The 26,282-nt window shown below is 40.6% G+C and overlaps 1 protein-coding gene across 2 annotated transcripts in view; it reads left to right on the top strand.

The window, feature by feature from the left end:
• ARHGEF3 (Rho guanine nucleotide exchange factor 3) overlaps positions 1-26,282 on the top strand; it is a 269,292-nt gene that overhangs the window by 116,536 nt on the left and 126,474 nt on the right. For both annotated transcript variants that reach the window (XM_060022718.1, XM_060022716.1), the window contains one exon: positions 12,246-12,308. In XM_060022718.1, coding sequence (XP_059878701.1) covers positions 12,246-12,308 — 63 coding nt within the window. The remainder of the gene's footprint in view (positions 1-12,245; positions 12,309-26,282) is intronic.

Here is a 26,282-nt window from a genome sequence, read left to right as displayed (position 1 = left end):
GAAGAATACTTTTTTTAAGCTGTGCATTTTTCACAGGAATATGACAGAAGTGATATGGTGTCTTTCTCTGTGTATCACATCAGAGGATACACGGTATCAGTTTGTACCAGTATTGGTGACATTAGCTTTGGTTACTTAGTTCAGGCGGCATTTTCTAAATTTCTCTGTTGTAAAGTTACAATTTTTCCCTTTTTAAATTACAAGGAAATTGAAACTGTGGAAGAGTCCTATCCCTCATGAAATGTTAACCCACTAGTTTAGCATCCATCGATGATTTTTTAACTCCATCATCCCTTCTATGTTTATTAGTGTTCCATACAGAAGAGGTGTCCCTGCACCATTTATTTATTCATTTATTTAAATCATATATATTATATTTATTTATATTATGGGGTCATGGATCTCTGTTTTGGCTAGTGAGAGCCCTATAAGTTGGTGCCTCATCCATCATTCTTAGAGTACTTCATTACTTTTGATACATCAACATGTTTCAGGCTCATCTTGTATTTTCCCTACCCCAGCCCTAAAATCAGCCTCTTCTCCAAAGAGCTCTGGGTCCTTTTAGTGGAGACTGGTACTTTGAAACCAAGATCTGGGCACTTGGTGTGTTCATTGCTACTAGGGTGTCATTGCACGAATATGTGTGTATGTATAACCATGAATTCATTCTGATGCCTCCAATTCCAATCTACCTTTATGCATCTATTTTAAAAAACTTTAGGTGTGCCTTCTGGGCACACTGGGCAGTTGTCCCAGTACCTAGATAGCCTATAATGGGGTGTGTGTGTGTGTGTGTGTGTGTGTGTGTGTGTGTGTGTGTGTGTATATGTACACATGCTTAGGGTATATAAGTATATGATAGCACCAAATAAAAAGTGATAGTGGGCTTCCCTGGTGGCACAGTGGTTGGGAGTCCGCTTGCTGATGCGGGGGACAAGGGTTCGTGCCCCGGTCTGGGAGGATCCCACATGCTGTGGAGCGGCTGGGCCCGTGAGCCATGGCCGCTGAGCCTGCGCGTCCGGAGCCTGTGCTCCACAACGGGAGAGGCCACACCAGTGAGAGGCCCGCGTACCGCAAAAAAAAAAAAAAAAAAAAAAAAAAGTGATAGTCTCCTTCCTCCTACCCCAGACTCTGTCTCCAATGAACACTACATGTGCTTCCTTACAGAAAGAAATTTGATTCATACAATCGGGATGTATGTATATATATGTAAATAGATAGATATAGATATGTATGTATTTTCCTCTTCTAATTTTAAGAATTTGACACAGTAGGAAACGTGCTGTGCATACAATTTTATTATTATTATTATTATTACTATTACTCAATATATCCTGGAGGACCTTCCATACATTGTGTAGCTCTACACTATTCTTTCTAATTGTATAGTATTTCATATTATATGGATGGACCATAGTTTTGTTTAGCCAGTTTCTTTTGGTGACATTTTGTTTCCAGTATTTACTACTTATAAACAGTGCTACAGTAAACATCCTTGTGTGTGGATCTTGGTGAAAGTATATCCCACCGTTATTCCTACCAACTATTTTACTGATAGATATTGTCAGAGTATCTTCCAGAAAGTTTTCTGTGGTTATATAGCCTAATCCTTCTGCCTGCAGTATCTAGGGACAGGTTAAATGATGATGACGTTCTGCCTTGACACCTCTAAGGCTCTTGATACAAGTCTCCAGCAGTACCGATGTTCCCACCCAGCCAAGGAGATCAAAAAAAAATCAAACCAACCTTCCATCTTAAAACTCTAATTAAATCCCTATTTAAGTTGTTGTTTCTCACCTTAATTTAAAGTCTGCAGGTCTAATCTCTCCATGCAAGGATGAACGTCACCTGGTGAATAGAGATGCAAAAAAGTAACATTGTCTGCTCTTGTTAGCCCTGAGGGCTTGTGCTTAAAGCATTTGGTCTCTGATTAGTAACCAAATGACAAAAGCCTCCTATTAGTCTTGTTGAGACTCCTTTCTGCTGGAGGAGTGTGTGGATAGACTGTGAAGCGAAGCCTGGAGAAGTAGAAGCTGTGACTCCCTCTGGCTCCTGGACTCTTCCCAACCTCTGATCAGAGAGGAGGCCAACTCAGCCCTTTCTGTGTCTTTCACAAGGGACAGTCAATGTGAAGGTCGTTCAATTTTAAATTTCTTCCCAGCCTTATCTTTAAACACCCATGTAAATTGACATTACATTCTTCTTAAAATATACAAATAATGGCTTGCATGGCTTCCCACAAAGTCAAGTTGATGGACCATTTTTATTCTGTGGCTTTACCTGCCTTCTAGTACACTGCTAGTTTTAGAAGCACAGAGCCACGTTCAGCGTGTCTTAGGTTCAGTGCCCCAGAAGCAGACCCAGATACAAGTGCGAGTAGTTTATTTGGGAGGTGATCCCCAGAAGCAGTGGTGTGGGAGTGGGCAAGAGAAGAAACAGGGAAGGGAAGGAAGCCGCTACAGCATGTGATCATGAACAGGTCAGCTCTGTGGGCAACTGGGGCTCAATCCTGCTGAGGACTTCTAGGAGACTGTGTGGCAGCGATTCTCAAACTTTGCTGCGCAATAGACTCACCTGGGGAGCTTCCGGAACTCCTGTTGTTCAGAATCCCTGGATAGCAGGAGTCAGGACCCCGGAGCATTTTAAACTCCCCTGGTGATTCCAATGCATAGTCAAGGCTGAGAGACTGTACCTCTGAGTTGTCCCCTCAAGCTTTAGGAAGCTGGGGTGTTTCCCTACCAGCTCCAGTTCATCATGGGTTGAGGGCTGCTCCTGGTGACACTAACGCCCGAGCATTTCTGGCCTGTGGAAAGCCAAAGCATGCCAGGGAATGGTGACTGCTCAGGCGATGTGGGCCAGCAGTATCAGCTACACAATTAGCTGGATATGATATCAAATCCTGGCTTTGTTCACCCACTCACAGAGCAGTTTTAATGAAGTCATTTAAACTCTTTAAGCCTCAGTTTCCTCGTGTGTAATAACTTCTTTGTCCAAGCTGTAAGGATTAGGTATAATATACGGAAAGCACTCAGCATACAGTGGATTCCTAATAGATCGTTGTTTTAAACCCAGCGAGGGGAAGGAGGGAGGGAAGGAAGGGACTACTTCAAGCGGCCAGAATATGCCATAAGGAAACTAAGCTTTAGCAACTCAGGTTGTGAGTTCTAGTCTGGTTAGACAACACCAAATAGTTCTACCAGGGATTCTGTTTTTTATTTGAAGGAATGTTCTGATCAGTTGTCAGGATTTACAGAGTGGCTTAGCAGGTGCAGTCCATTTCTCCAGCATGTTCCATCTCTGCTTCGTGTGGCAAGTTGCCCCCAGGAGTAGATGATCCAGAGACCAGTGGCCAAAGGGAAGCCTTTCTCTTCCTGTGGATGAATGCCTGCCTGCTAGTATTTGGGGTGCTGCTCAGGAATGCATGGGGTGCTGTGGCTGCTAAGGCATTACCAGCACTGGGGTCTCTCTAGATAGGAAAAGGCAGGAACCCAGCCAAACATGAGTGAAGAACTAAGAACTCTCCTTGTAAAATCAGGTTCCCCATATTATCATGGGCAGTAAACACATTTGAATCTGAATTGTACAGTTGGACCATCTAAGTTGTTTGGTTACATGGAGTAATTCCTTAGAAATTAAGCAATTATTTGGACATTCCCTAAACTATATGGGTAATATTTTTGCTGATAAGGGCCTCAGACAGTTCTGTATGGGAATAATTTTAATAAATAAGAGTTCATTATGCTGGTAAAAATAAGTGAATTAGCAAATAAAGGAGGGCCAGGGAAGCTCCAGTGATAATAGTGTGTTATGAACCAAGGATTGTGATTAATCCAGTTCAGTGTGCCTGAGATTGGAAGAAAACAATGTAAAATAATAGTAATTATTAGAAGGCTTAGAAAAAAAGTGCTCTGTTTTAATTAGATTTTGTGCTTCTTGTCAAATTCCATTGTTGAAAACCTTTGTGAAGATGAGCCCCCTTTCCCACTTCAGATGAGTGTCCATAATGGAGTTTTTCTGGAGCAGTCATTCTGGAAAATCTACTTGCCAGTGCTCTGCCCTGGACAGACAAGTTTTCTGTCTTCTCTACTGCTCCCCTGGCCTTGAGTGTCTTAGAGGGAAAAGTGGTTTGTAAATGTTTGTAGGATGAGAGTGAATCTGGCTGCCGTTGATTTCAGGGCTGGTGGTGGCACTGGCAGGCTGGCTGGGTCTCCCTGGCCTCTGACCTGCCTGGTTGAGCATCTTTTCCTTCCCATGGGAGACAGAGACCTTTCCTTGGCCAAGGTGACCTCACCTCTGCTTCCCAACAAGCTAAAGGCCAGGTGTTCTGTGGCGAAAAGCAATCATTGGGGATTTTCCTGATCTGCCAAAATCAAGTTAATGGGTACACTTTTATACATTAGAGGAATTTTCTCCATGTTCTTTTCCCTGCTCTCACTTGCTGTTACTGCTGTTATTGCTGCTACTAGTAGTGATAGCTAATACTGAGATGTTACTGTGTGCCAGGCATTGTGATCTATTTAACTCTCACAATAACCTTAGTTATTATATAGACAAGGAAACTGAGGTTCAGAGAGGCGAAGTGATGTGCTTAAGTTTCTATAACAAATAAGTGGCATGATGAGGACGTGAACCCAAAAATATAACCTTAGAGCCCAGCTAGCATCTTTAAACCACAGTTAATGGCATCTGAGCACAAAATTGCATATTATGTTAGTTAAGATTTATTTACCAGCAGCTCAGAGAACACCATGATTTCCAGGTTTTCTACCCCGTAAGCACATTGAAGAGTCTAGAAAAAAGGATCATGGTTCCTGGATGCTGGAAAAGGGAGGATATTTTAAAACTAAGGTATTGGGCTTCCCTGGTGGTGCAGTGGTTGAGAGTCCGCCTGCCAATGCAGGGGACACGGGTTCGTGCCCTGGTCCGCGAAGATCCCACGTGCCGCGGAGCGGCTGGGCCCGTGAGCCATGGCCGCTGAGCCTGTGCGTCTGGAGCTTGTGCTCCGCAGCGGGAGAGGCCGCAACAGTGAGAGGCCCACGTACCGCAAAAAAACAAAACAAAACAAAAAAAACCTAAGGTATTAAAAATGGAGCAGGGGGTCCCTCTCAGTTCTCTTACTCAGCCCTGAAGCTGAGACAGAGGAGAGATGAAATGTGGATCCTGTCCCTGCTCGAGCATGAGTTTAGTGAGTCAAGTTCCAGCTAAGGGCAAGTGCAAGAACACAAAATCCTTTTGCTAATGTCGCCCTAAAGAAGGCGCAGATGAAAGCCCTCATCAAAGCCTCTGAAACCACCAAAGCTGTTTGCCAGCAGAGATAAATCAGAAAGGTTTGAGATCTGGTTTGAATTTAATAATTACAAATGACTAATCAGGGGCCATTTGCTGTCAAGTCAGGAGCTGCACTCTCTCCATCAGTGCATTTTTGCTGCTCTGGTCACTTGGTTATTAAATAGAAAAGCCCTGTGATTAAATCACAGGGCTGTTCCGACACTAATCAATTCAATCTCAGCCATTTAAAATTAAGTCAGGCCTTGCACTTGCCCTGTCTTTGTTTCAGAAGTGGGAACAACACACTGCAAACGTGACTGAAGGTATCCAGAGAGCATCCATTTATAACCCTGTGTGATGTAGGTAGCTAGAGGAGGGTCAGGCTGCATCCCAAGTCTCTTATCCATCATCCTGCAGGATCCCCCATCTCTAATACCACCCCCGCCCCTTGCCTGCCTCTCAACGTAACTACAAAGCAGCAGTGACAATAGTAGTAATAGTAATTATGGTAATAACCACGGTAGCAATAATAATTATCATTTTTTAATCTCTTGCCATATGCCCGGCCCTGTTCTAAATATTTTTTCTGCTTTAATCCTTCAAATAACCCTATGATGAAGAAATCAAAGTTTACAGAAATATTTTATAGACACTTACATATCTCACACACCTGGAACCTGCCTGGCACGTAGTAGATCCTAGATAAATATTTGTGAGTGAATGAAGGGATAGAGAGCAACTTGCCCAAGGTCACACCAAGGAGAAATGATCGAGCTGGATTCTGAGCTCAGATCTGTCTTGTTTAAGCTCTTTATTTCTTTGAGGTATGTAGTAACTGCCTTGTGAGCCTTTTTATATTGTTGTAAGACACACATTGTTTTAAATAAATATTTAAATTTATTTTATACTATTTATTGTATTAATTTAAGTAAAACACACTTTGTTTTAAAACAATATTAAAAAAGAAATAGCACTGGATGGCAGGAGGATCAGTGGGATACCAGGGAACCAGGAACCAGGCTGGCGTAGAGAAAACTTCCCTCTCCAGCATTTACTGATTTTGTGACCGTGAGCAAGTCACTAAAGCCTTCCTAGGCTTCAGTGTTCTTCTCTGTACAAATGAACACCACCATGCTTACTTAGGCTGGGCTAAGGAGAAGCTAAAAAGGAACAGTCCTTTAAACAGTGAGCACAGTGCTTGAGTCATAGCAGACACCCAGTTCCAGCATCCACTTCCCTCCACCTGTATATTGGAAGGTAATTCACCTTTGATTCTAAGACTCAAAACCTCAAAGGAGGGCTTCCCTGGTGGCGCAGTGGTTGAGGGTCCGCCTGCCGATGCAGGGGACACCGGTTCGTGCCCCGGTCTGGGAGGATCCTGCGTGCCACGCAGCAGCTGGGCCCGTGAGCCATGGCCGCTGAGCCTGCGCATCCGGAGCCTATGCTCCGCAACGGGAGAGACCACAACAGTGAGAGGCCCGCGTACCGCAAAAAAGCAAAACAAAACAAAACAAAACAAACTCAAAGGATCCCAAGATCTAGGTCTAGAGGGAATGGAACCTGAGCCTAGTAGGAATAAGGATAGGTTTGGACCCAGGGCCAGCTCTTCTGCAAATCCATCAGCTGAGGACAGGTAGGGTCAGTTCTCTTTGCAGAGAACCTTACCCAGAACCACAGAAAAAGTAATTGTTCCCGGACCATTTACTAATGAGATTTATTTATTTTTAAATTTAATTTTTTATTTTTGTCTGCATAGGGTCTTCATTGCTGCTCACGGGCTTTCTCTAGTTGCAGTGGGCTAGGGCTGCTCTTTGTTGCGGTGTGCGGGCTTCTCATTGTGGTGGCTTCTCTTTTTGTGGAGCACGGGCTTCAGTAGTTGTGGCTCATGGGCTCTAGAGCACAGGCTCAATACTTGTGGTGTGCGGGCTTAGTTGCCTCACGGCATGTGGGATCTTCCCGGACCAGGGATCGGACCCATGTCCCCTGCATTGGCAGGTGGATTCTTAACCACTGTGCCACCAGGGAAGTCCCACTGATGAGATTTAGATGTCTGCCTTGCGCTATCAGGAGGTAGGCAAGCCTAAAAGGAGATAGTCATAGAGTGGCCTGGAGAACAATGATGCATCGTGAAAGTGCATGGTGTCACCAGTAATGAGTCTCAGACAGAGTCCACCTCATCCATCCAGAGATACCTGTATCTCCATCAGAACTCATATCCACATACACAGAAGACTTTGCCCTGTTGCAAATTAACAAAGAGCCTCCTGGTTGTTTTTTGATCCAAGAAGCATGAGAAGGTTTTTCCAGCACCTAAGCACTTCTAGAAAGTGTCTCCATCAAATATTAAACCCAGGGGGCTAAGGAATCAGATGGTACACTCGCACCCTTTGTTCCCATACAGTCCCTCTGTAACTGCCTTTCCTCCCTGCCTCAGATAGGTGTTTAGACGAAGGGTTCAGGTGCCCGTTAAGTTCATTTATGGTTTGGTTCAGCAGGCTGTTTCATTTCAGTCGAGGTATTATCAATCCTGGATTCCTTGCTCCTAAAGCACAGAGGCTGAGTGCTAATGCTGTTTGTTGTTCAGGGCAGTGCATGGATGCTGGCTAGTCATGGGTGTGCCTCACCCTTGAACAGACATTCCTTCTCATAGGAGGAGTGGAAATCACAGTATCCCACTTGGACCAATGTCTGAACAGCTGTAATTTTTTTTAACGTGTCTATATATTTTAAGGAAAATAAATTCCCCTGCTGGTAAGGAAAAACTCTCTTATTTGAAAAGCAAAAATCGTAGCTTGAACTTGTATGTTTTGAGTCTCCAAGGAAATTTGAGGTTGAAGAATTTCAGCCTTCAGTGATCTTCGCTTTTGAGGTTTTGATTTAATTTTGGCAGCCAGGTGGTTAGCGGAAGGGGAGGGTGTCACCTCAAGAACACTGGCCTCCTTTATTTATTCTTTTTTTAGTCACTCATTCAGAAATTATTCATTGACCTACTGCTCAGCACTGGGCACTGGGGTTTAAAGTTATGTGCCCAAATCAGAGAGCCCAGACTACAGCACAGTCACTGAGCTCACCCAAGGCGCTTTGTTTTTCATGGTTGAAAGGGAAGTGGACTGTGCATTCACTTCAGTAAATTTGACAAGAATAACATGGTGGGTCTTTGGGTCTTCAAATAGCCTGAGAACCCATGAAACCAAGTATGTAAATGCAGGTGTTTCACACACAGTGTCCTTCCTGTCTAGGAACTCCCCCAGGTCATCTGTCCATGGCTTCTGATGTACAGAGGAAGGGCTGTGCTGGGCTGGCAGAGTGGGTGCCTGTTTGGTTTCCTCCATTCCTTCTCCCTGTGCCCCCCTCCCTGAAGTTGGGTAATTGGTAAGGAAGACAAGCTTCTCAAAGGGAGCAGGGGGCTCCCCTGGTGGCTCAGTGGTTGAGAGTCCGCCTGCCGATGCAGGGGACACGGGTTCGTGCCCCGGTCCGGGAAGATCCCACATGCCGCGGAGCGGCTGGGCCCGTGAGCCATGGCCGTTGAGCCTGCGCATCCGGAGCCTGTGCTCTGCCACGGGAGAGGCCACAGCAGTGAGAGACCTGCGTACCACCAAAAATAAATTAATTAATTAATTAATTAAAAGAGGGAGCAGGGCCAAGGGCATCAACATCAACAACAACAAAAATCAAGAAATACTCTTCTGGGGGAGTTGGCTAGGTGCCAGGTACTGTACTGGGTTCTGGGAATGTGATCATGACAGACTGTATCCTGCCTTCATGTGCTTACATCTCATTAGAAGGTCAACCAAAAACCAGAAAACAAAAAATTAAAGTATCTCTGTAAAGCGGGTCTCCCCTGCTAGTCTCTGTCTCAGCATATTATCTGACTCATTCACAGCAGAGATCACAACCTGTAATTATTTTGTTTTCTTTTTATTCCCAATTAGAGGGCAGGGAGCATGCCTGGCTTGTTCACTGCTGGATCCCGGGACCCAGAGCAGGGCCCTGCACATCAGAGGTGCTCGGTAAACATAGAGCGAATGAGCAAAAACTAAGTGACACTGTGAAATGTTTGCCTGGGCCCAAAGTTTAAACTTCAGGCTCCTTCTGTGTTGCTGGCCACGATCAGCACCACCCGATGTAATGGGAATTGAAAAGAAAATCCACTTTGATAATCCATGCAGATTATATTTTACAAAATATGTGGGTTTCTTAAGGAGATCATTCTATCCCAGATTAACTGGCTGTGGTTTAATTTCAAAGGCCACTCGAGGACTTTTGTCTCCTGGGTTTGACACTTGGAGTGCCTGGAAACATCTGGGGTTAGTGCTTAGGAGGCTGCACTCAAGCCCTGGGTGATGTATTGAGTTGGTCTCAAGAGAGCTGAGTGCCCGTGAGGGAAAGAGCCTCTCTTAGTGTCCCCTTTCCTTCACCAGCGTGGGCCTCTTGGGGTAACAGGCTACTATTAACATGTCATGTTGGCAAAATCATTGAGCACTCGAAATGGAATTGTAGCATCATAAAATTCCATAATCTGACAATACCAGGTAGCGGTTTTCATCTTTATAGCTTACAGTTTGGGTACTATGTAATGGGAGGCACCATTTATTGTGCCCCTACTATGTGCCAGCCCTCATTCCAGGTGCCATATACACATCATCTATGATCCTCAGGACAGCCGGACCTGGTGGGCGTTATTTCCACTTTACAGGTAACATCCCAGAGCCTCTGCCCTCTCATGGAATTTTCCAAGATTCCAGGTATAATTCTGGAGCTTCTCAAGGCAAGAGAAGCCAGACTTAGGAAAAGTACAGGTTATCCCAGACGGCAGGTCACCAACGCAGCTGTTCCCCACTTTTCTACCCCAGCACATGTTACTAATTGATGGCAGCCTTCTCTCATTCGCTATGCTGTGGAATCCTTCTCAGTACAGCACTCTAGGCATATGCTACCAGACATTTCCGGATGTCCAATGAGTTGTAACCTATTTGCCAAGCATGCTTTAAATGGTGTGTGTGTGTGTGTGTGTGTGTGTGTGTGTGTGTGTGTAAAGGGTTTTGCCCTAGGAATTAGAATCCTGGATTCAGAGTGTTACACTGTAGCCATGTAACTTGGAACAGATTGCTTATCTCTTCTGACCTCAGTTTATTTATCCATAGAATGGGAACTATCCCTTGCCATACATGCCTCCAAAAGTCACCATATAAATATAAGCCAGTGACTTGGCTTCAGAGACAGCACAGTGCTGCTTTTAATTGTAACTGGATTATGAGTCAGTATGGGTCATGTCCCTACACAAACATGAAGCATCCTCAAAAATGGCAAGCGGCTCTCAGCATCTTCTCCTCCCAGAGCCCCTGAGCAGAGTATTTGACTCCCTAAAAATCACATGGTGAACTTGTTAATGAAGATTCTTGGACACTGTCTCAGAATGGCTGATTGAGGATCTTGGCTCCTGGCATTGGATCTCTAAACTGTTACACTGCTCAAGTGGAATAATATATAGGATCTAGCATTCCATACTCTGGATAGAACCATGTTCACCTTTGGGATTTTAAATGTCTATGTAGCTAATGACAGAAAAAGAGGCCCCAATCTCCTCCACATCTGTGTCTGACAAACTCTTATTCATCCTTCAGACCTATTCAAATGCCCTCTCCTCTAAGAAGATATCCCCAGATCCCACTAAGACCAAGCTAATTACTCCCTCACTGTGCTTCCAGAGTCCTCCAACACACATTCTGAGCACCTACTATGTACCAGGCACTCTGCTAAGTTCTAAAACGCATTACTGTATTTACTCCTCCCCCTTAGAGAATAAAAGCTAATGTTATCACTTCCACCTTAGAGTTGAGAAAGGGTGACTCAGACAAGTGAAGTGACTTTCCCTAGGATAACTGGATCTTACTGCATTATAATCACATCAGAGTCTGTGTCGCCTACATGAATGTGAGTTCCTTAACTGTGGAAGTTGCTGATCTTGGCATTCCTGGGAGCAAACACAGGACTTAGCACATAACAGATGCTCAACAAATTTTTGTTGATGTGAAGAAATAATAGAACAATTCTAGTGAGACAGACAAGGACAGCTCTGGTTGCTTTCCAATCTCTGCCTGTGTTCACACTCATCATCTGATAGAGGAGGAAGAGGAGGAGATGGTGGACTTCTTTGGGGGTTGAAGACTCCAGATATCTCTGGATTCCACTGTAACCTCATACCAGTAATTCTGGTCCTTTGGTAGCTTTAGCAAGTCACAAATTTAGGGACTCGAGAAATACTTGCCTGATTGATTAAGCTGGGGATATAGAAGAGAGGTGAATGTATCTTTGAAGAGCTTTATTGTGTCTATGGATGGAGTTTCTTTTCTTTTTATAAAGAGGATAATGTATTTTCCATACCCAACCTCATTGACTTCCTTGGTCATAAGTTCATTTCAAATATAATTTTCTTCAGTTCAAATAATGACTTTTCTGAATCTTGGTGTTTATGGCTAGAACATAGGAAGGTTGGAGAAGATGTCTAAGGTTCTTTCCAGCATTCTGGTTCCGTGCTACATCAGCACCCTGGACGATTAGAACAAATTTAAATTACCCAAGTACAAAGCAGCTCTAAAAATGGAATATCTTTAAGTGAATTAGATTTTCTTTCCAGTCTAATCTCTTCTTCCAAGTTAAAAAAATATGAACTTTATGTCAAAATTTCTAAGCCTTGATATACAGAGACATTTAGAAAAAAACCAGAAATTTAAAGAGAAACAAACTGTAGCAGCATGAATAAGAACAATAATGCAAACCAATTATCCTAGAGCTTAATAGTTTCCCGTAATTTCTTAGGCTTTCTTAGGACTATTCATTTACATAGCTTGGTTAAAGGTTTTGCATAACATGGTAGAAATGATAAGGATAACGTGCTATTTGATGGCATTTTTTTCTTTCCTTAAAGCCATAATCCTTGTTTACATTTGAACTTTGTTTTATCGTTTGTTTCACAGCGAAAACGGAAGCAGAGCGCCCAGGATGAAGATGCCATTAGCCTTTGCAGTCTTGATATAAGTGTAAGTACAGTCCTTCCTGTGTCCCTGCCATGAGAATACTTTTCATCTCTGAATGTATTTGTTAATATGCTGTGTGCTTTAAGTGGGCTTGCAGGATCCAACTGTGGAAGTTGCAACCTGGGAGGAAACTCTCTTTAAAAAAACATTTCATTTTACTGGAGAAAGCTGTGTTGCCAACTTAAACTTCAAAGCCAAGCTGTTTATTGCCTGTGTCTTTTCTCTCATAAAATGAATTATGAAGTCAGTACATCTGTGTAGAATCTAGATAAATGCTGCTGTGCCATGTTAGAGGCTTGGTCCAGAAGATGGACCAGATGTTTGTCCCCTTTGGGGGAAGTTGGCAGGTTGGCCCAATTCAGGCATCTGGTGGCTCAAAGGCCAGAAGAAGTCTCTGGCAACATGGCTGAGGGAGTGGCTTTGGATTCAACAGCTCTTAGTTTGAATCAAGATTCTATACTTAACAATTGTGTGACCCCTATCCTCACCTCTGTTTCCTCATCTGGAGAAGACTTAACCTAACAGGATTGTTGAGAGGATCAAACAAAACAATAAAAGTGAGACTACCAAGCACATTGCCTGGTACATACTAGGCACCCACCAAATGTTAACCTCATTGTGTTTTCCTTTAAAAGCAGAAGTTTGCAAGAGATGTTTAAGTGACCTGGTAGTTGTGTGCTAGTGATGATTGAGGTTAAAAGCTTTCTTGGATTTTTCAGGCCCACATCCTTGGATGCTTAATTTTAGTAGCTTTCTTTGCATGGCCTCCTTGTCTCCCTACTGACACGATTGAGAAGCCTACCTGAGCTTCTGATGCTCCCATCATCCAGGGGCTGGGGGAACCCTCCCTAGGCTCCCCATGTCTATTCATCTTTCACACTCCCTTGAAGTTTAATCATTGTGCACAGTGTATCCATCTAACATTAGGCCCTGGTCTTTCTCCTCTACAGAGGCCACAAAAGTCATTGTTGTGAGATGAGGCTTCTATGCTAAGAATTAAAAACTGGGTCGTTGTCCTGGCTGTGCCTATAACTAATGATGTAACCTTGGAAGTCACTTTCTCTCTCTGGGCCTCATCTGTTAAAAAGATAGATTTGAGATCAAGTCTTCTAAAACCATTGTGAAAATTTGAAACTTCATTGAACGCAGATTATTGGGGTCTCATCTGATGACATTTATTTACCAATATAACAGTGCTCTCTTAGTTATTTTTAATTGTGGCAGAGTTTTCTGTGATGCAAACAGCCATCATGGAGTGAGCCTGAACTAGCATTAATGTACTTGCACATCTTTATTTTACCATATGGTGTTTGTTCCAGTGTTTAGACCATCAGGTTGATGGAGTTGGACCAGTTATTAGGTTGCCATGGCAACAGGACAAAAAAGATGATGGTCTTCTGGGTTTTACTTTACTCACTGAATGTTTTATTGTTGACAAGTGAAGTCTTTGGAACTTCCCTTATTGGCAACAACTTTTTGGTGTTTGAATGTTTTCAATTTTGTGGCAATTATTAGAATCATTGATGTTCAGAATATATAGAGCCCTTAGCCATCATGTTGTCCAATCCCCTCACTTTGAAAATGAAGAACTAGAAACCCAGGGAGGTGTAGTGATTTAATAAGATCTTAATCTAGGTCATTTCTAAGATCATGCCTATTATACACTTTTCCTCAACTATGTTTATTTTTCAGGGAAACATGTCTCTAGAAGCTTTATTCAAAGAACCACTAAACTCTCTTATATGAAAGGATTATTTGCAACCACTTGTTGTGATATGGTTTTTGTGCTGATTGGCATCCATGACCTTGCCTTCTCGTCAAAGTCATCTAAGCTCATGTAATGAATAATTTGATGTCTTTTCTCCTTATGCAGCTGCAGAAGGTATTTCTCTCTCTCTTTTTCTTTCCCTCTCTCTGTCCTTCTCTCTCTCTCTCTCCCTCTGTCTCTCTAACCATCTCATATCATGTTTTGTCACAGTTAAGACACTTTTATGGAAAAGAAGTCTGCCTTTGTGCTCAAGGAGTCAGCTATGGCCAAACTCCTTTCTGATTTGCATGACATTTTTCCTGAATCTTGGCAAATAGATTCCAGAACTGGGGCAGAGTTTCCTCCAAATATTGTCACATAGTATTATAATCATTATAAAACTTAGAAGAATCCTAGAAGTTGTTGGAGGACATGAAAAATGGTGTTTTGCAGTTTTACTGACAGTCCAAGCTGTATGAAGATGACAGGATGTGTGACATATCCAAATGTAGCCATGGAGGGAATGTCACTAATTTTCAGTGCCTTGCACCTAACAGGCACTCAGTAGAGATGACTTGAATTGAATGAAGTAGTGGGTGGAACCACTCATGAGAAGATTGTAGCCATAAAGGCTACAATGTCTAAATAAATATCTGAGTCCAATAAATTAACTTCTCTAATAGATAAATGGCTTTGTAGTCTCCCTAAAGGTGCTTTTAAATGGTGATATTCGGTAGTCACGGTCCCTTAACTAACCAGCAGCATTAATGAAGAGTTGTTTTGAGCCTGTTTCTATGTATAGTGGAAAGTATCTGAAAAAAAGGTGGGTTCCAATGGATGACTCATACTGGAGGATGTGAGGGTTTGGGAAAGTAATATTAGTAACGCTCAATTTTGATTCCACTTAATAAGTGGAAAGATGTTCACCATATGTGTGCTTTGAACAAGAAGTTGCTAGATGGGGGACAGGGGTCTTTGGGGGATCATGGTCAGGTTTCCATTGAGTCCTAGCCCCATGCTGCACAGTGAGCTCTTGGTAAATACTTATTGGTTGATGAATTTTAACAACAACAAAACAAAAACCAAAAAACCAGTGAGCCTTCCTAATGTGTATGTGGAATTCAACACACATACCCCCCTTAAAGAACTATATCTGTGACATAAAGTTGGGTAATGTTAGCACAGAAACTTTCCCCCTTTGATTAAAAAGCATATGTAGGTGTCTGAGTGATGATAACACCAAACATTCCCATTAACATCTTGCTTTATTTTAAAGCGTCAGATGACAATTCTGATAGGTACCTGGAAGGGAGTTTTCCTTCTAAACTCCTCTGCAACCTCCTATTGAACTTGGGCTTAGAGACCAAACAGGAGTGGGTTAGCTAAGGAAAGAGCTTATCTTTACAGAACAGGGATCCTCAGTTGTTTGGGGTGGGGGGTGTTATGGACTCTTTTGAGAATCTGGTGATAGCACTGGGCTCCAGAAAATTTTACAGGATTGATGTGTGACGTCATGGGCCCCAGGGAGCCCAGCCAAGACCCCACGTTAGGAGTTCCTCTTAAAAAGGAAATTGGAAGGGTCTTAAGGCATGGTGACGTATCTCCACAGAATTATTATCCCACCCTCCACCTCCAGCACTTGGCGAAAAATGAATTGCGGCTGCAGAGTCCACACTAGTTGACAATATAATTGGTGTCTATTTTTTCCCACCACTTTATCCAATCCGCTGGCTGAGCCCCCAGCTTCCTGGCAGGATAGAACGCAAACTATTCCAGGGGGAAAAAAAAAAAAAGCAAACTATATTTTTGAGTACTTTTGAAAACAACTTGCTGAGTGGAGAGTGCTCCCAGCAGCCGCCTACAAATCTCCTCTCACATCAGAGGATATGAGTGGGATGGTTTCAGGGACATCGCTTCCCCCACAGCACTTTTCCAGTTTAAATTCTAGTGAGTGAGAGATGCCTGAGGGAAGAGCTGGGTTTCATGTTCCCTCAAGAAAGGCCCTTGGCAGAGGAGCCAGGTGTGCCCCTGACGCAGGGCACTGCTTAGCACCAAGCATCCTTTATCAAAAAACATATGAGTTTTGGTGTGGGAGTAAAAATAGTTTCCCGTGAAGAGACAACGTAAAAGATAAAAAGGAATATGTGTTCTCTGTAGAAAATTTGGAAAATGTGAACAATAGAATTCACTGATACTCTCACCTCAAAAGTAGTTGGCTACATTTTGATGTATCACCTTCCTGACATTATACACACACTCACTTAAAACTTTTTCATTATGAAATATTGCAGACATACAAAATGGTATAAAGGATAATGTAAAATTCCATGTAGCTACCAAGAAATATGCCCTTAACAACAACGCCACAGGCCCTTGTAAACCCCTTTTTCTGCTGAGTTTAATGTTTATTGTTACCTTCCCTGTCTATAAACTTGCTACGTACATGTATCCCTAAATGACACATATATTTTCAACCGACTTTTAAAGTTTATATAAGCACACAATTTTAAGAAATTGATATCATAACACATATTAATTTATTCCTGTATTTTCCATTTACTGTATTGAGATCGCGTCACCACATCCTGAAATATTCTTCAAGAACATTATTTTAAATAACCATACTTTGTCAAATGGATGCATCAGATTTATTTAACCAGTCCTTCCGTGGATATTTAAATAAGTTACAATTTTTCACTATTATAAATAACACTGTTGGGCATCCAAGAATATCTTTGTGTGATCTTTTATCAGGATAAAATATAAAATTCCTGGCTAAAAAGGAATTAATCTTTTTTAAACCTGTGAACAGATTTATACCCCTTCTGGCAGTGAAAGGTGGAAATGCAGTTCAGAGCAGCTGAGTGTCTTGTACGGAAACTCAGAATGGGGGATTGTTTTCAGTTTTCTCTCCCACATCACTCTTGCAACTGTATTGCTGGTCCCTTGCTAAGTGTAACTTTATATGGGACATTTGCTTACACCCCCTCTTTAGGAGGAGCCCCTTCTGTTGCCCCTGGCAGAGCCCAGGCCTTGCCTGTGCTTTCCAGTTACTTACCCTGTTATATGGACGCTCAAAGCGCAAGAGTTGATATACTGATAGAGGGGGAAGCTTTCCTGTCTCGATGAAGCTAAATGACATTACATTGCTAGGATATGTTAAACTAGACATGGAACAGCAGCAGGATTATATTATCTCTGCTCAGCAGAGTCCAGATAATTAAAAAAGATACCATTTCTGTGGTTTTGTTTCTCTTGGTCTGTCCTGGAACTTGCTAACTGGGGAGATTAGCCTTGCCCTGGCCAGCGTGAGGTCTTGATGAATTATGTGGGAGATTTTAATAATGCTCTTATCGCCGAGGAGACCAGGCCTGCCCCTGAGACTAGGTTGTCAGTAGCGCATACCTGTGTTTAACCTGATGGCATTTTTTCTATTTGGGATTTATGATCTGCCCTTGCTGCCTACGAAATTATTTGGGCCTAAGGTAGTGGAGACCCTATGTTGAGTCCCAACCCAAATCTCTGATGGCAGATGTGCTTATTGTTGACACAGGCACATTTTATCATGCCTTTGGCCTAATTGATAAGGTTGTGGACTGTAATCATTTCGCTGTGTACTCACTGTGGTCTTTTCTCTTTGATCCACCTCTTGAAAAGCACAGTGACAAAAAAATTCCAAGGAGCTTCAGAACACACTCTCAGAAGTTAATGATGTAACAAAGTGTCCATCATCATTTATTGCTCCCCTTCAGTGACCCCGATGGGGCCCATGATTATTGAGGGTTCCTGCGTTCTGAGAATACCTATTTGTTTGAATTTGTTATCAGAATTAAAAACTTTGGAGCTTAGAGACTACACATCAATCTGTACCTCAATTTCCTCACCTATAAACTGAAGTCGTAGCAGTGCCTTGCCTTGGAGTTGTAAGGATTAAAATGAGTTAATTCATGTAAAGCACTTAGTACCTGGCCCCTGGGTAAGCACAAAACATACTAGCTATTGTTGCTGTTGATTTCATAATACAAAATTGATTTTATGGTTAAATTTGAGGGTGTTTATTGTTGGTACCAGTGTCCCATACATAGAACTGATTATGAAATTAAAAAAAAAACACCAGGATATAAAGAGATGTATATGAGGAGTTTTATTACAGCATTTTAAAATAATAGCCAATAGCTGGAAACAGCATGAATGACCAAATTATATAGAGACTTGTAAATATATTACAAAATATAAGTGTAAAACACAATTACAGAGCGCATTACTATGTAAATTATGCCTCTAGATTTATATATATATTTGTCCCCATGAAAGAATAAGCATGGAAGAACATACAGTACATTGTGGCTAGTGGTTACGTTGGGAGAATGGGATTATAGGAAGGGGTGGTTGAGTTCCAGGGGTTCTTAACCTTTCGCATGTTGTGAAACCTATGAACCTTCCCACCCTCGAGACTATTTATATGTGCTTAAATTAAAATACATAAGATTAGAACAAAACCCAGTTGTACTGAAATACAGTTATCAAAATATTTTAAAACAAATTTGTGGTAAGAGTTGCATGTGTGCTTCTTAATTAATGCATTAAGTAACAAGATCGATCTGACAACAAATCTAATAACTAATATACCTTCCATGAGATGATAAGAGTAAATGATATTTTGAAATACCCACGCCATCCACACTGTGATTTGAAAACATAGTGATTTCCATGGTGACAAAGTCACAGGTCTGCTAATGCTTCTGTGATTTGTGGTCTCCACTCATGCTTGGAAGGAAATGCTACATTTTGCTTGTTAGTAAAACTGAAGATGTGTTTTTTTCCATCCAAGCTCACTGAATTGAATCCATGGACTCTGGAAGATTTTAGATTAAGAATCCCTATTTAAGATACTCAATCTGTTACGATAAGCTTTGTATTGTATTACTTTAGTAATTCAAATGTCTAAAATTTTTAAAAAATATAATCGATTTGACCTGTTATATACAAGGTTGTTAGTGTGTTAAAAGGGGGAATGTAAAACACTATATAAAAGCAAGGGATGGTGATAATGATGATAATGTTTTTAGGAAGACCTTGCAATAACCGTTAAATCAATTCTCTATACTTGGTGTTTATATTTTCCTTTGAGACCAGCTTGGCTTTTTGAACTAGATGACTTAACTCACCCCAATAGTTTAGTAGAAGATCTTTTGTGCTTTTTCTGCTGTTGGAAAATAATTTTAGGGTAGAAAAATGTTCTTATTTTTAAAAGATGAATACTGAAGTATTTAGATTGTCATGATGTCTGTAATTTACTTTTTAAAAAAATTTATTTAATTATTATTTTTTTTTTGCTACGTTGGGTCTTCATCGCTGTACTCAGACTTTTTCTAGTTGCGGTGAGCAGGGGCTACCCTTGGTTGCGGTGCGCAGGCTTCTCATTGCGGTGGCTTCTCTTGTTGCAGAGCACAGGCTCTAGGCACGCTGGCTTCAGTAGTTGTGGCACGTAGGCTCAGTAGTTGTGGCTCGTGGGCTCTAGAGTGCAGGCTCAGTAGTTGCGGTGCATGGGCCTAGTTGTTCCGCAGCATGTGGGATCTTCCCGGACCAGGACTCGAACCTATGTCCCCTGCATTGGCAGGAGGATTCTTAACCACTGTGCCACCGGGGAAGCCCTGTAATTTACTTTTGAATACTTTATCGTAAGTTATAAAGTGAGTATTTTTAAAAGAAAAAGAAATTATTTTTAATTACACAAGCAACACTGCATATATATTTGCATAATTAAAAAAAATCAGACAACAGAGATAGAGCTGACTGCCCCTTAACCATCCACGGTCCCACTTACCTTCTTAGGTATAATCATGGTTATCAATTTAGTCTCCTCCCAGATATTTAAATATATTTAGATATATAGATGGATACAGCTATAAAAATTAGCTTGTGATGGCTTTGTAAAGATATGTGTTGTCATTTTTAGTTTTACTTTGCAATTTGCTTTTTTTTTCTTTTAAATTGTCTATTTTTTAAGAGCAGTTTTAGGTTCACAGCAAAGTTAAGCAGAAAGTACAAAGAATTTCCACATAACCTCTGCCCCCACATGTGCACAGTCTCCCCCTAATATTGACATCCCCTACCAAAGTGGTACATTGTGACAACTGATGAACTTACATAGACACATCATTATTACCCACAGTCCATAGTTTACATTAGGGTTCACTCAGTGTTGTGCGTTCTGTGGGTTTGACAAATGTGTGATGATATATCCACCATTATGGTATCTTACAGAATAGTTTTACTGCCCTAAAGATGCCCTGTGCCTTGCATATTCATCTCCTCCTCTTCCCAGCCCCTGGCAACCACTGATCTTTTTTCCTTTTCCAGAATGTTATACAGTATGTAGCCTTTTCAGACTGGCTTTTTCATGCAGTAATATCCATTAAGTTTCCTCCATGTCTTTTTGTGGCTTGAGAACTCATTTCTTTTTTTTTTAATCACGGCAATAATATTCCATTGTATGGATATACCATGTTTATTTATCCATTCGCCTAGTGAAGGATATGTCTCATTGTATTAGCTGCTGCTTCTTTTTGCATAAGACAAATGGGTCATAGTTTATTTTAACGTGATTCTCCATTGAGGAACATTTTTGTTGTTTCCAATATTTCCCAGTTACAAACAATGACCATCCTCATATTCCAGAGCAAGTAGTAAGGTAGATGCAAAAAAGTACCTGTGGACACTTCCTATTTTAATGTTAGTGTGAATAATATTAAATTACCATTTTACAGTTCATCTTCTTGTGCAAACAATTAAAAACCAACCTGTTACCAAATGCAGATCTGAACAGGCTGTGAAAATTAGTGGAGAGGGAAACTTATTTTGTCTCCATCATATAGGCTTCATTTATTTATTTATTTATGTGTTTGTTTATTTCTTTTTGCCTTCTTATTTATTTATTTTTTTAACATCTTTATTGGAGTATAATTGCTTTACAATGGTGTGTTAGTTTCTGCTTTATAACAAAGTGAATCAGCTATACATATACATATATCCCAATATCTCATCGATCTTGCGTCTTCCTCCCACACTCCCTATCCCAGACTTCTAGGTGGTCACAAAGCACCGAGCTGATCTCCCTGTGCTATGTGGCTGCTTCCCACTAGCTATCTATTTTACATATGGTAGTGTATGTATGTCCATGCCACTCTCTCACTTCATCCCAGCTTAACCTTCCCACACCCCATGTCCTCAAGTCCATTCTCTACATCTGTGTCTTTATTGCTGTCATGCCCATAGGTTCGTCACAACGATTTTTAAAATTTTTTTTAGATTCCATATATATGTGTTAGCATACAGTATTTTTCTCTTTCTGACTTACTTCACTCTGTATGACAGACTCTAGGTCCATCCACCACACTACAAATAACTCAATTTCATTTCTTTTTATGGCTGAGTAATATTCCATTGTATATATGTGCCACATCTTCTTTATCCATTCATCTGTCGATGGACACTTAGGTTGCTTCCATGTCCTGGCTATTGTAAATAGAGCTGCAGTGAACATTGTAGTCCATGACTCTTTGAATTATGTAGTGGGATTTCTGGGTCATATGGTAGTTCTATTTTTAGTTTTTTAAGAAACCTCCATACTGTTCTCCATAGTGGCGGTATCAATTTACATTCCCACCAACAGTGCAAGAGGGTTCCCTTTTCTCCACACCCTCTTCAGCATTTATTGTTCGTAGATGTTTTTGATGATGGCCATTCTGATTGGTGTGAGGTGATACCTCATTGTAGTTTTGATTTGCATTTCTCTAATGATTAGTGATGTTGAGCATCCTTTTATGTGTTTGTTGGCAATCTGTATATCTTCTTTGGAGAAATGTCTATTTAGGTCTTCTGCCCATTTTTGGATTGGGTTGTTTGGTTTTTTGACATTGAGCTACATGAGCTGCTTGTAAATTTCGGAGATTAATCCTTTGTCAGTTGCTTCATTTGCAAATATTTTCTCCCATTCTGAGGGTTGTCTTTTCGTCTTGTTTATGGTTTCCTTTGCTGTGTAAAAGCTTTTAAGTTTCATTAGGTCCCATTTGTTTATTTTTGTTTTTATTTACATCACTCTAGGAGGTGGGTCAAAAAGGATCTTGTTGTGATTTATATCATAGAGTGTTCTGCCTATGTTTTCCTCTAAGAGTTTGATAGTGTCTGGCCTTACATTTAGGTCTTTAATCCATTTTGAGTTTATTTTTGTGTATAGTGTTAGGGAGTGTCCTAATTTCATTCTTTTACATGTAGCTGTCCAGTTTTCCCAGCACCACTTATTGAAGAGACTGTCTTTTCTCCATTGTATATTCTTGCCTCCTTTATCAAAGATAAGTTGACCATATGTGCGTGGGTTTATCTCTGGGCTTTCTGTCCTGTTCCATTGATCTGTATTTCCGTTTTTGTGCCAGTACCATACTGTCTTGATTACTGTAGCTTTGTAGTATAGTCTGAAGTCAGGGAGCCTGATTCCTCCAGCTCCGTTTTTCTTTCTCAAGATTGCTTTTGCTATTAGGGATCTTTTGTGGTTCCATACAAATTGTGAAATTTTTTGTTCTAGTTCTGTGAAAAAATGCCGTTGGTAGTTTGATAGGGATTGCATGGAATCTGTATATTGCTTTGGGTAGTATAGTCATTTTCACAATGTTGATTCTTCCAATCCAAGAACATGGTATATCTTGACATCTGTTTGTATCATCTTTAATTTCTTTCATCAGTGTCTTATAGTTTTCTGCATACAGGTCTTTTGTCTCCTTAGGTAGGTTTATTCCTAGGTATTTTATTCTTTTTGTTGCAATGGTAAATGGGAGTGCTTCCTTAATTTCTTTTTCAGAATTTTCATTATTAATGTATAGGAATACAAGAGGTTTCTGTAATTTTGTATCCTGCTACGTTACCAAATTCATTGATTAGCTGTAGTAGTTTTCTGGTAACATCTTGAGGAGTCTCTATGTATAGTATCATGTCATTTGCAAACAGTGACAGTTTTACTTCTTCTTTTCCGATTTGGATTCCTTTTATTTCTTTTTCTTCTCTGAGTGCTGTGGCTAAAAGTTCCAAAACTATATTGAATAATAGTGGGGAGAGTGGACAACCTTGTGTTTTTCTTGATCTTAGAGGGAATGGTTTCAGTTTTTCACCATGGAGAACGATATTGACTGTGGGTTTGTCATATATGGCCTTTATTATGTTGAGGTAAGTTCCCTCTGTGCCTACTTTCTGGAGGTTTTTATCATAAATGGGTGTTGAATTTTGTCAAAAGCTTTTTCTGCATCTATTGAGATGATCATATGGTTTTTCTCCTTCAATTTGTTAATATGGTATATCACATTGATTGATTTGCGTGTATTGCGTGAATTCCTGGGATAAACCCCACTTGATCATGGTATATGATCGTTTTATTGTGCTGTTGTATTCTGTTCACGAGTATTTCGTTAAGGATTTTTGCATTTATGTTCATCAGTGATATTGGCCTGTAGTTTTCTTTCTTTGTGACATCTTTGTCTGGTTTTGGTATTAGGGTGATGGTGGCCTCGTAGAAAGAGTTTGGGAGTGTTCCTCCCTCTGCTATATTTTGGAAGAGTTTGAGAAGGATAGGTGTTAGCTCTTGTCTAAATGTTTGATAGAATTTACCTGTGAAGCCATCCGTTCCTGGGCTTTTGTTTGTTGGAAGATTTTTAATCACAATCTCAATTTCAGTGCTTGTGATTGGTCTGTGTATATTTTCTATTTATTCCTGTTTCAGTCTCGGACGGTTGTACTTTTCTAAGAATTTGTCCATTTCTTCCAGGTTGTCCATTTTATTGGCATATAGTTGCTTGCAGTAATCTCTCATGATCTGTATTTGTTTGGTTTGTATGGTATGGTTGTATGTATGGTTTGTATTTCTGCAGTGTCATTTGTTACTTCTTTTTCATTTCTACTTCTATTGATTTGAGTCTTCTCCCTTTTTTTCTTGATGAGTCTGGCTATTGGTTTATCAATTTTGTTTATCTTCTCAAAGAACCAGCTTTTAGTTTTATTGATCTTTGCTACTGTTTCCTTCATTTCTTTTTCATTTATTTCTGATCTGATGTTTATGATTTCTTTCCTTCTGCTAACTTTGGGGTTTTTTTGTTCCTCTTTCTCTAATTGCTTTAGGTGTAAGGTTAGGTTGTTTATGTGAGATGTTTCTTGTTTCTTGAGGTAGGATTGTATTGCTCTAAACTTCCCTCTTAGAACTGCTTTTGCTGCATCCCATAGGTTTTGGGTCTTCATGTTTTCATTGTCATTTGTTTCTAGGTATTTTTTGATTTCCTCTTTGATTTCTTCAGTGATCTCTTGGTTATTTGGTAGTGTATTGTTTAGCCTCCATGTGTTTATATTTTTTACAGATTTTTTTCCTGTAATTGATATCTAGTCTCATAGCGTTGTGGTCAGAAAAGATACTTGATACAATTTCAGTTTTCTTAAATTTACCAAGGCTTGATTTGTGACCCAAGATATGATCTATCCTGGAGAATGTTCCATGAACACTTGAGAAGAAAGTGTATTCTGTTGTTTTTGGATGGAATGTCCAATAAATATCAATTAAGTCCATCTTGTTTAATGTATCATTTAAAGCTTGTGTTTCTTATTTATTTTCATTTTGGATGATCTGTCCATTGGTGAAAGTGGGATGTTAAGGTCCCCTACTATTATCGTGTTACTGTCAATTTCCCCTTTTATGGCTGTTAGCATTTGCCTTATGTATGGAGGTGCTCCTATGTTGGGTGCATAAATACTTACAATTCTTATATCTTCTTCTTGGATTGATCCCTTGATCATTATGTAGTGTCCTTCTTTGTCCTTGTAATAGTCTTTATTCTAAAGTCTATTTTGTCTGATAAGAGAATTGCTACTCCAGCTTTCTTTTGATTTGCATTTGCATGGAATACCTTTTTCCATCCCCTCACCTTCAGTTTGTATGTGTCCCTAGGTCTGAAGTGGGTCTCTTGTAGACAGCATATACATGCGTCTTGTTTTTGAATCCATTCAGCCAGTCTATGTCTTTTGGTAGGAGCATTTAATCCATTTACATTTAAGGTATTATCGATATGTGTGTTCCTATTACCATTTTCTTAATTGTTTTGGGTTTGTTATTGTAGATGTTTTCCTTCTCTTGTGTTTTCTGCTTAGAGAAGTTCCTTTAGCATTTGTTGTAAAGCTGGTTTGGTGGTGCTGAATTATCCTTGCTTTTGCTTGTCTGTAAAGGTTTTAATTTCTCTGTCGAATCTGAATGAGATCCTTGCTGGGTAGAGTAATCTCGGTTGTAGTTTTTTCCCTTTCATCATTTTAAATATGTCCTGCCACTCCCTTCTGGCTTGCAGAGTTTGTGCTGAAAGATCAGCTGTTAACCTTAGGGGGATTCCCTTGTATGTTATTTGTTGTTTTTCCCTTGCTGCTTTTAATATTTTTTCTTTGTATTCAGTTTTTGGTAGTTTGATTAATATGTATCTTGGCGTGTTTCTCCTTGGATTTATCCTGTATGAGACTGTCTGATTCCTGGACTTGATTGACTATTTCCTTTCCCATATTAGGGAAGTTTTCAAGTATCATCTCTTCAAATATTTTCTCAGTCCCTTTCTTTTTCTCTTCTTCTTCTGGGACCCCTATAATTCGAATGTTGGTGCATTTAATGTTGTCCCAGAAGTCTCTGAGACTGTCCTCAATTCTTTTCATTCTTCTTTCTTTATTCTGTTCTGCAGTAGTTATTTCCACTATTTTATCTTCCAGGTCACTTATCTGTTCTTCTGCCTCAGTCATTCTGCTATTGATTCCTTCCAGAGAATTTTTAATTTCATTTATTGTGGTGTTCATCATTGTTTGTTTGCTCCTTAGTTCTTCTAGGTCCTTGGTAAACATTTCTTGTATTTTCTCCATTCTATTTGCAAGAATTGGGATCATCTTTACTGTCATTACTCTGAATTCTTTTTCAGGTAGACTGCCTGTTTCCTCTTCATTTGTTTGGTCTGGTGGGTTTCTACCTTGCTCCTTCATCTGCTGTGTGTTTCTCTGTCTTCTCATTTTGCTTAACTTACTGTGTTTGGAGTCTCCTTTTCGCAGGCTGCAGGTTAGTAGTTCCTGTTGTTTTTGGTGTCTACCCCCAGTGTCTAAGGTTGGTTCAGTGGGTTGTGTAGGCTTCCTGTTGGAAGGGACTGTGTTCTGGTGGATGAGGGTGGATCTTG

Source organism: Delphinus delphis, chromosome 10, assembly GCF_949987515.2.
Source record: "Delphinus delphis chromosome 10, mDelDel1.2, whole genome shotgun sequence".
NCBI classification, from domain to species: domain Eukaryota; kingdom Metazoa; phylum Chordata; class Mammalia; order Artiodactyla; family Delphinidae; genus Delphinus; species Delphinus delphis.
The sequence above is the reverse complement of the archived record's forward strand: the minus strand, read 5'-3'. Positions and strand labels throughout refer to the sequence as shown.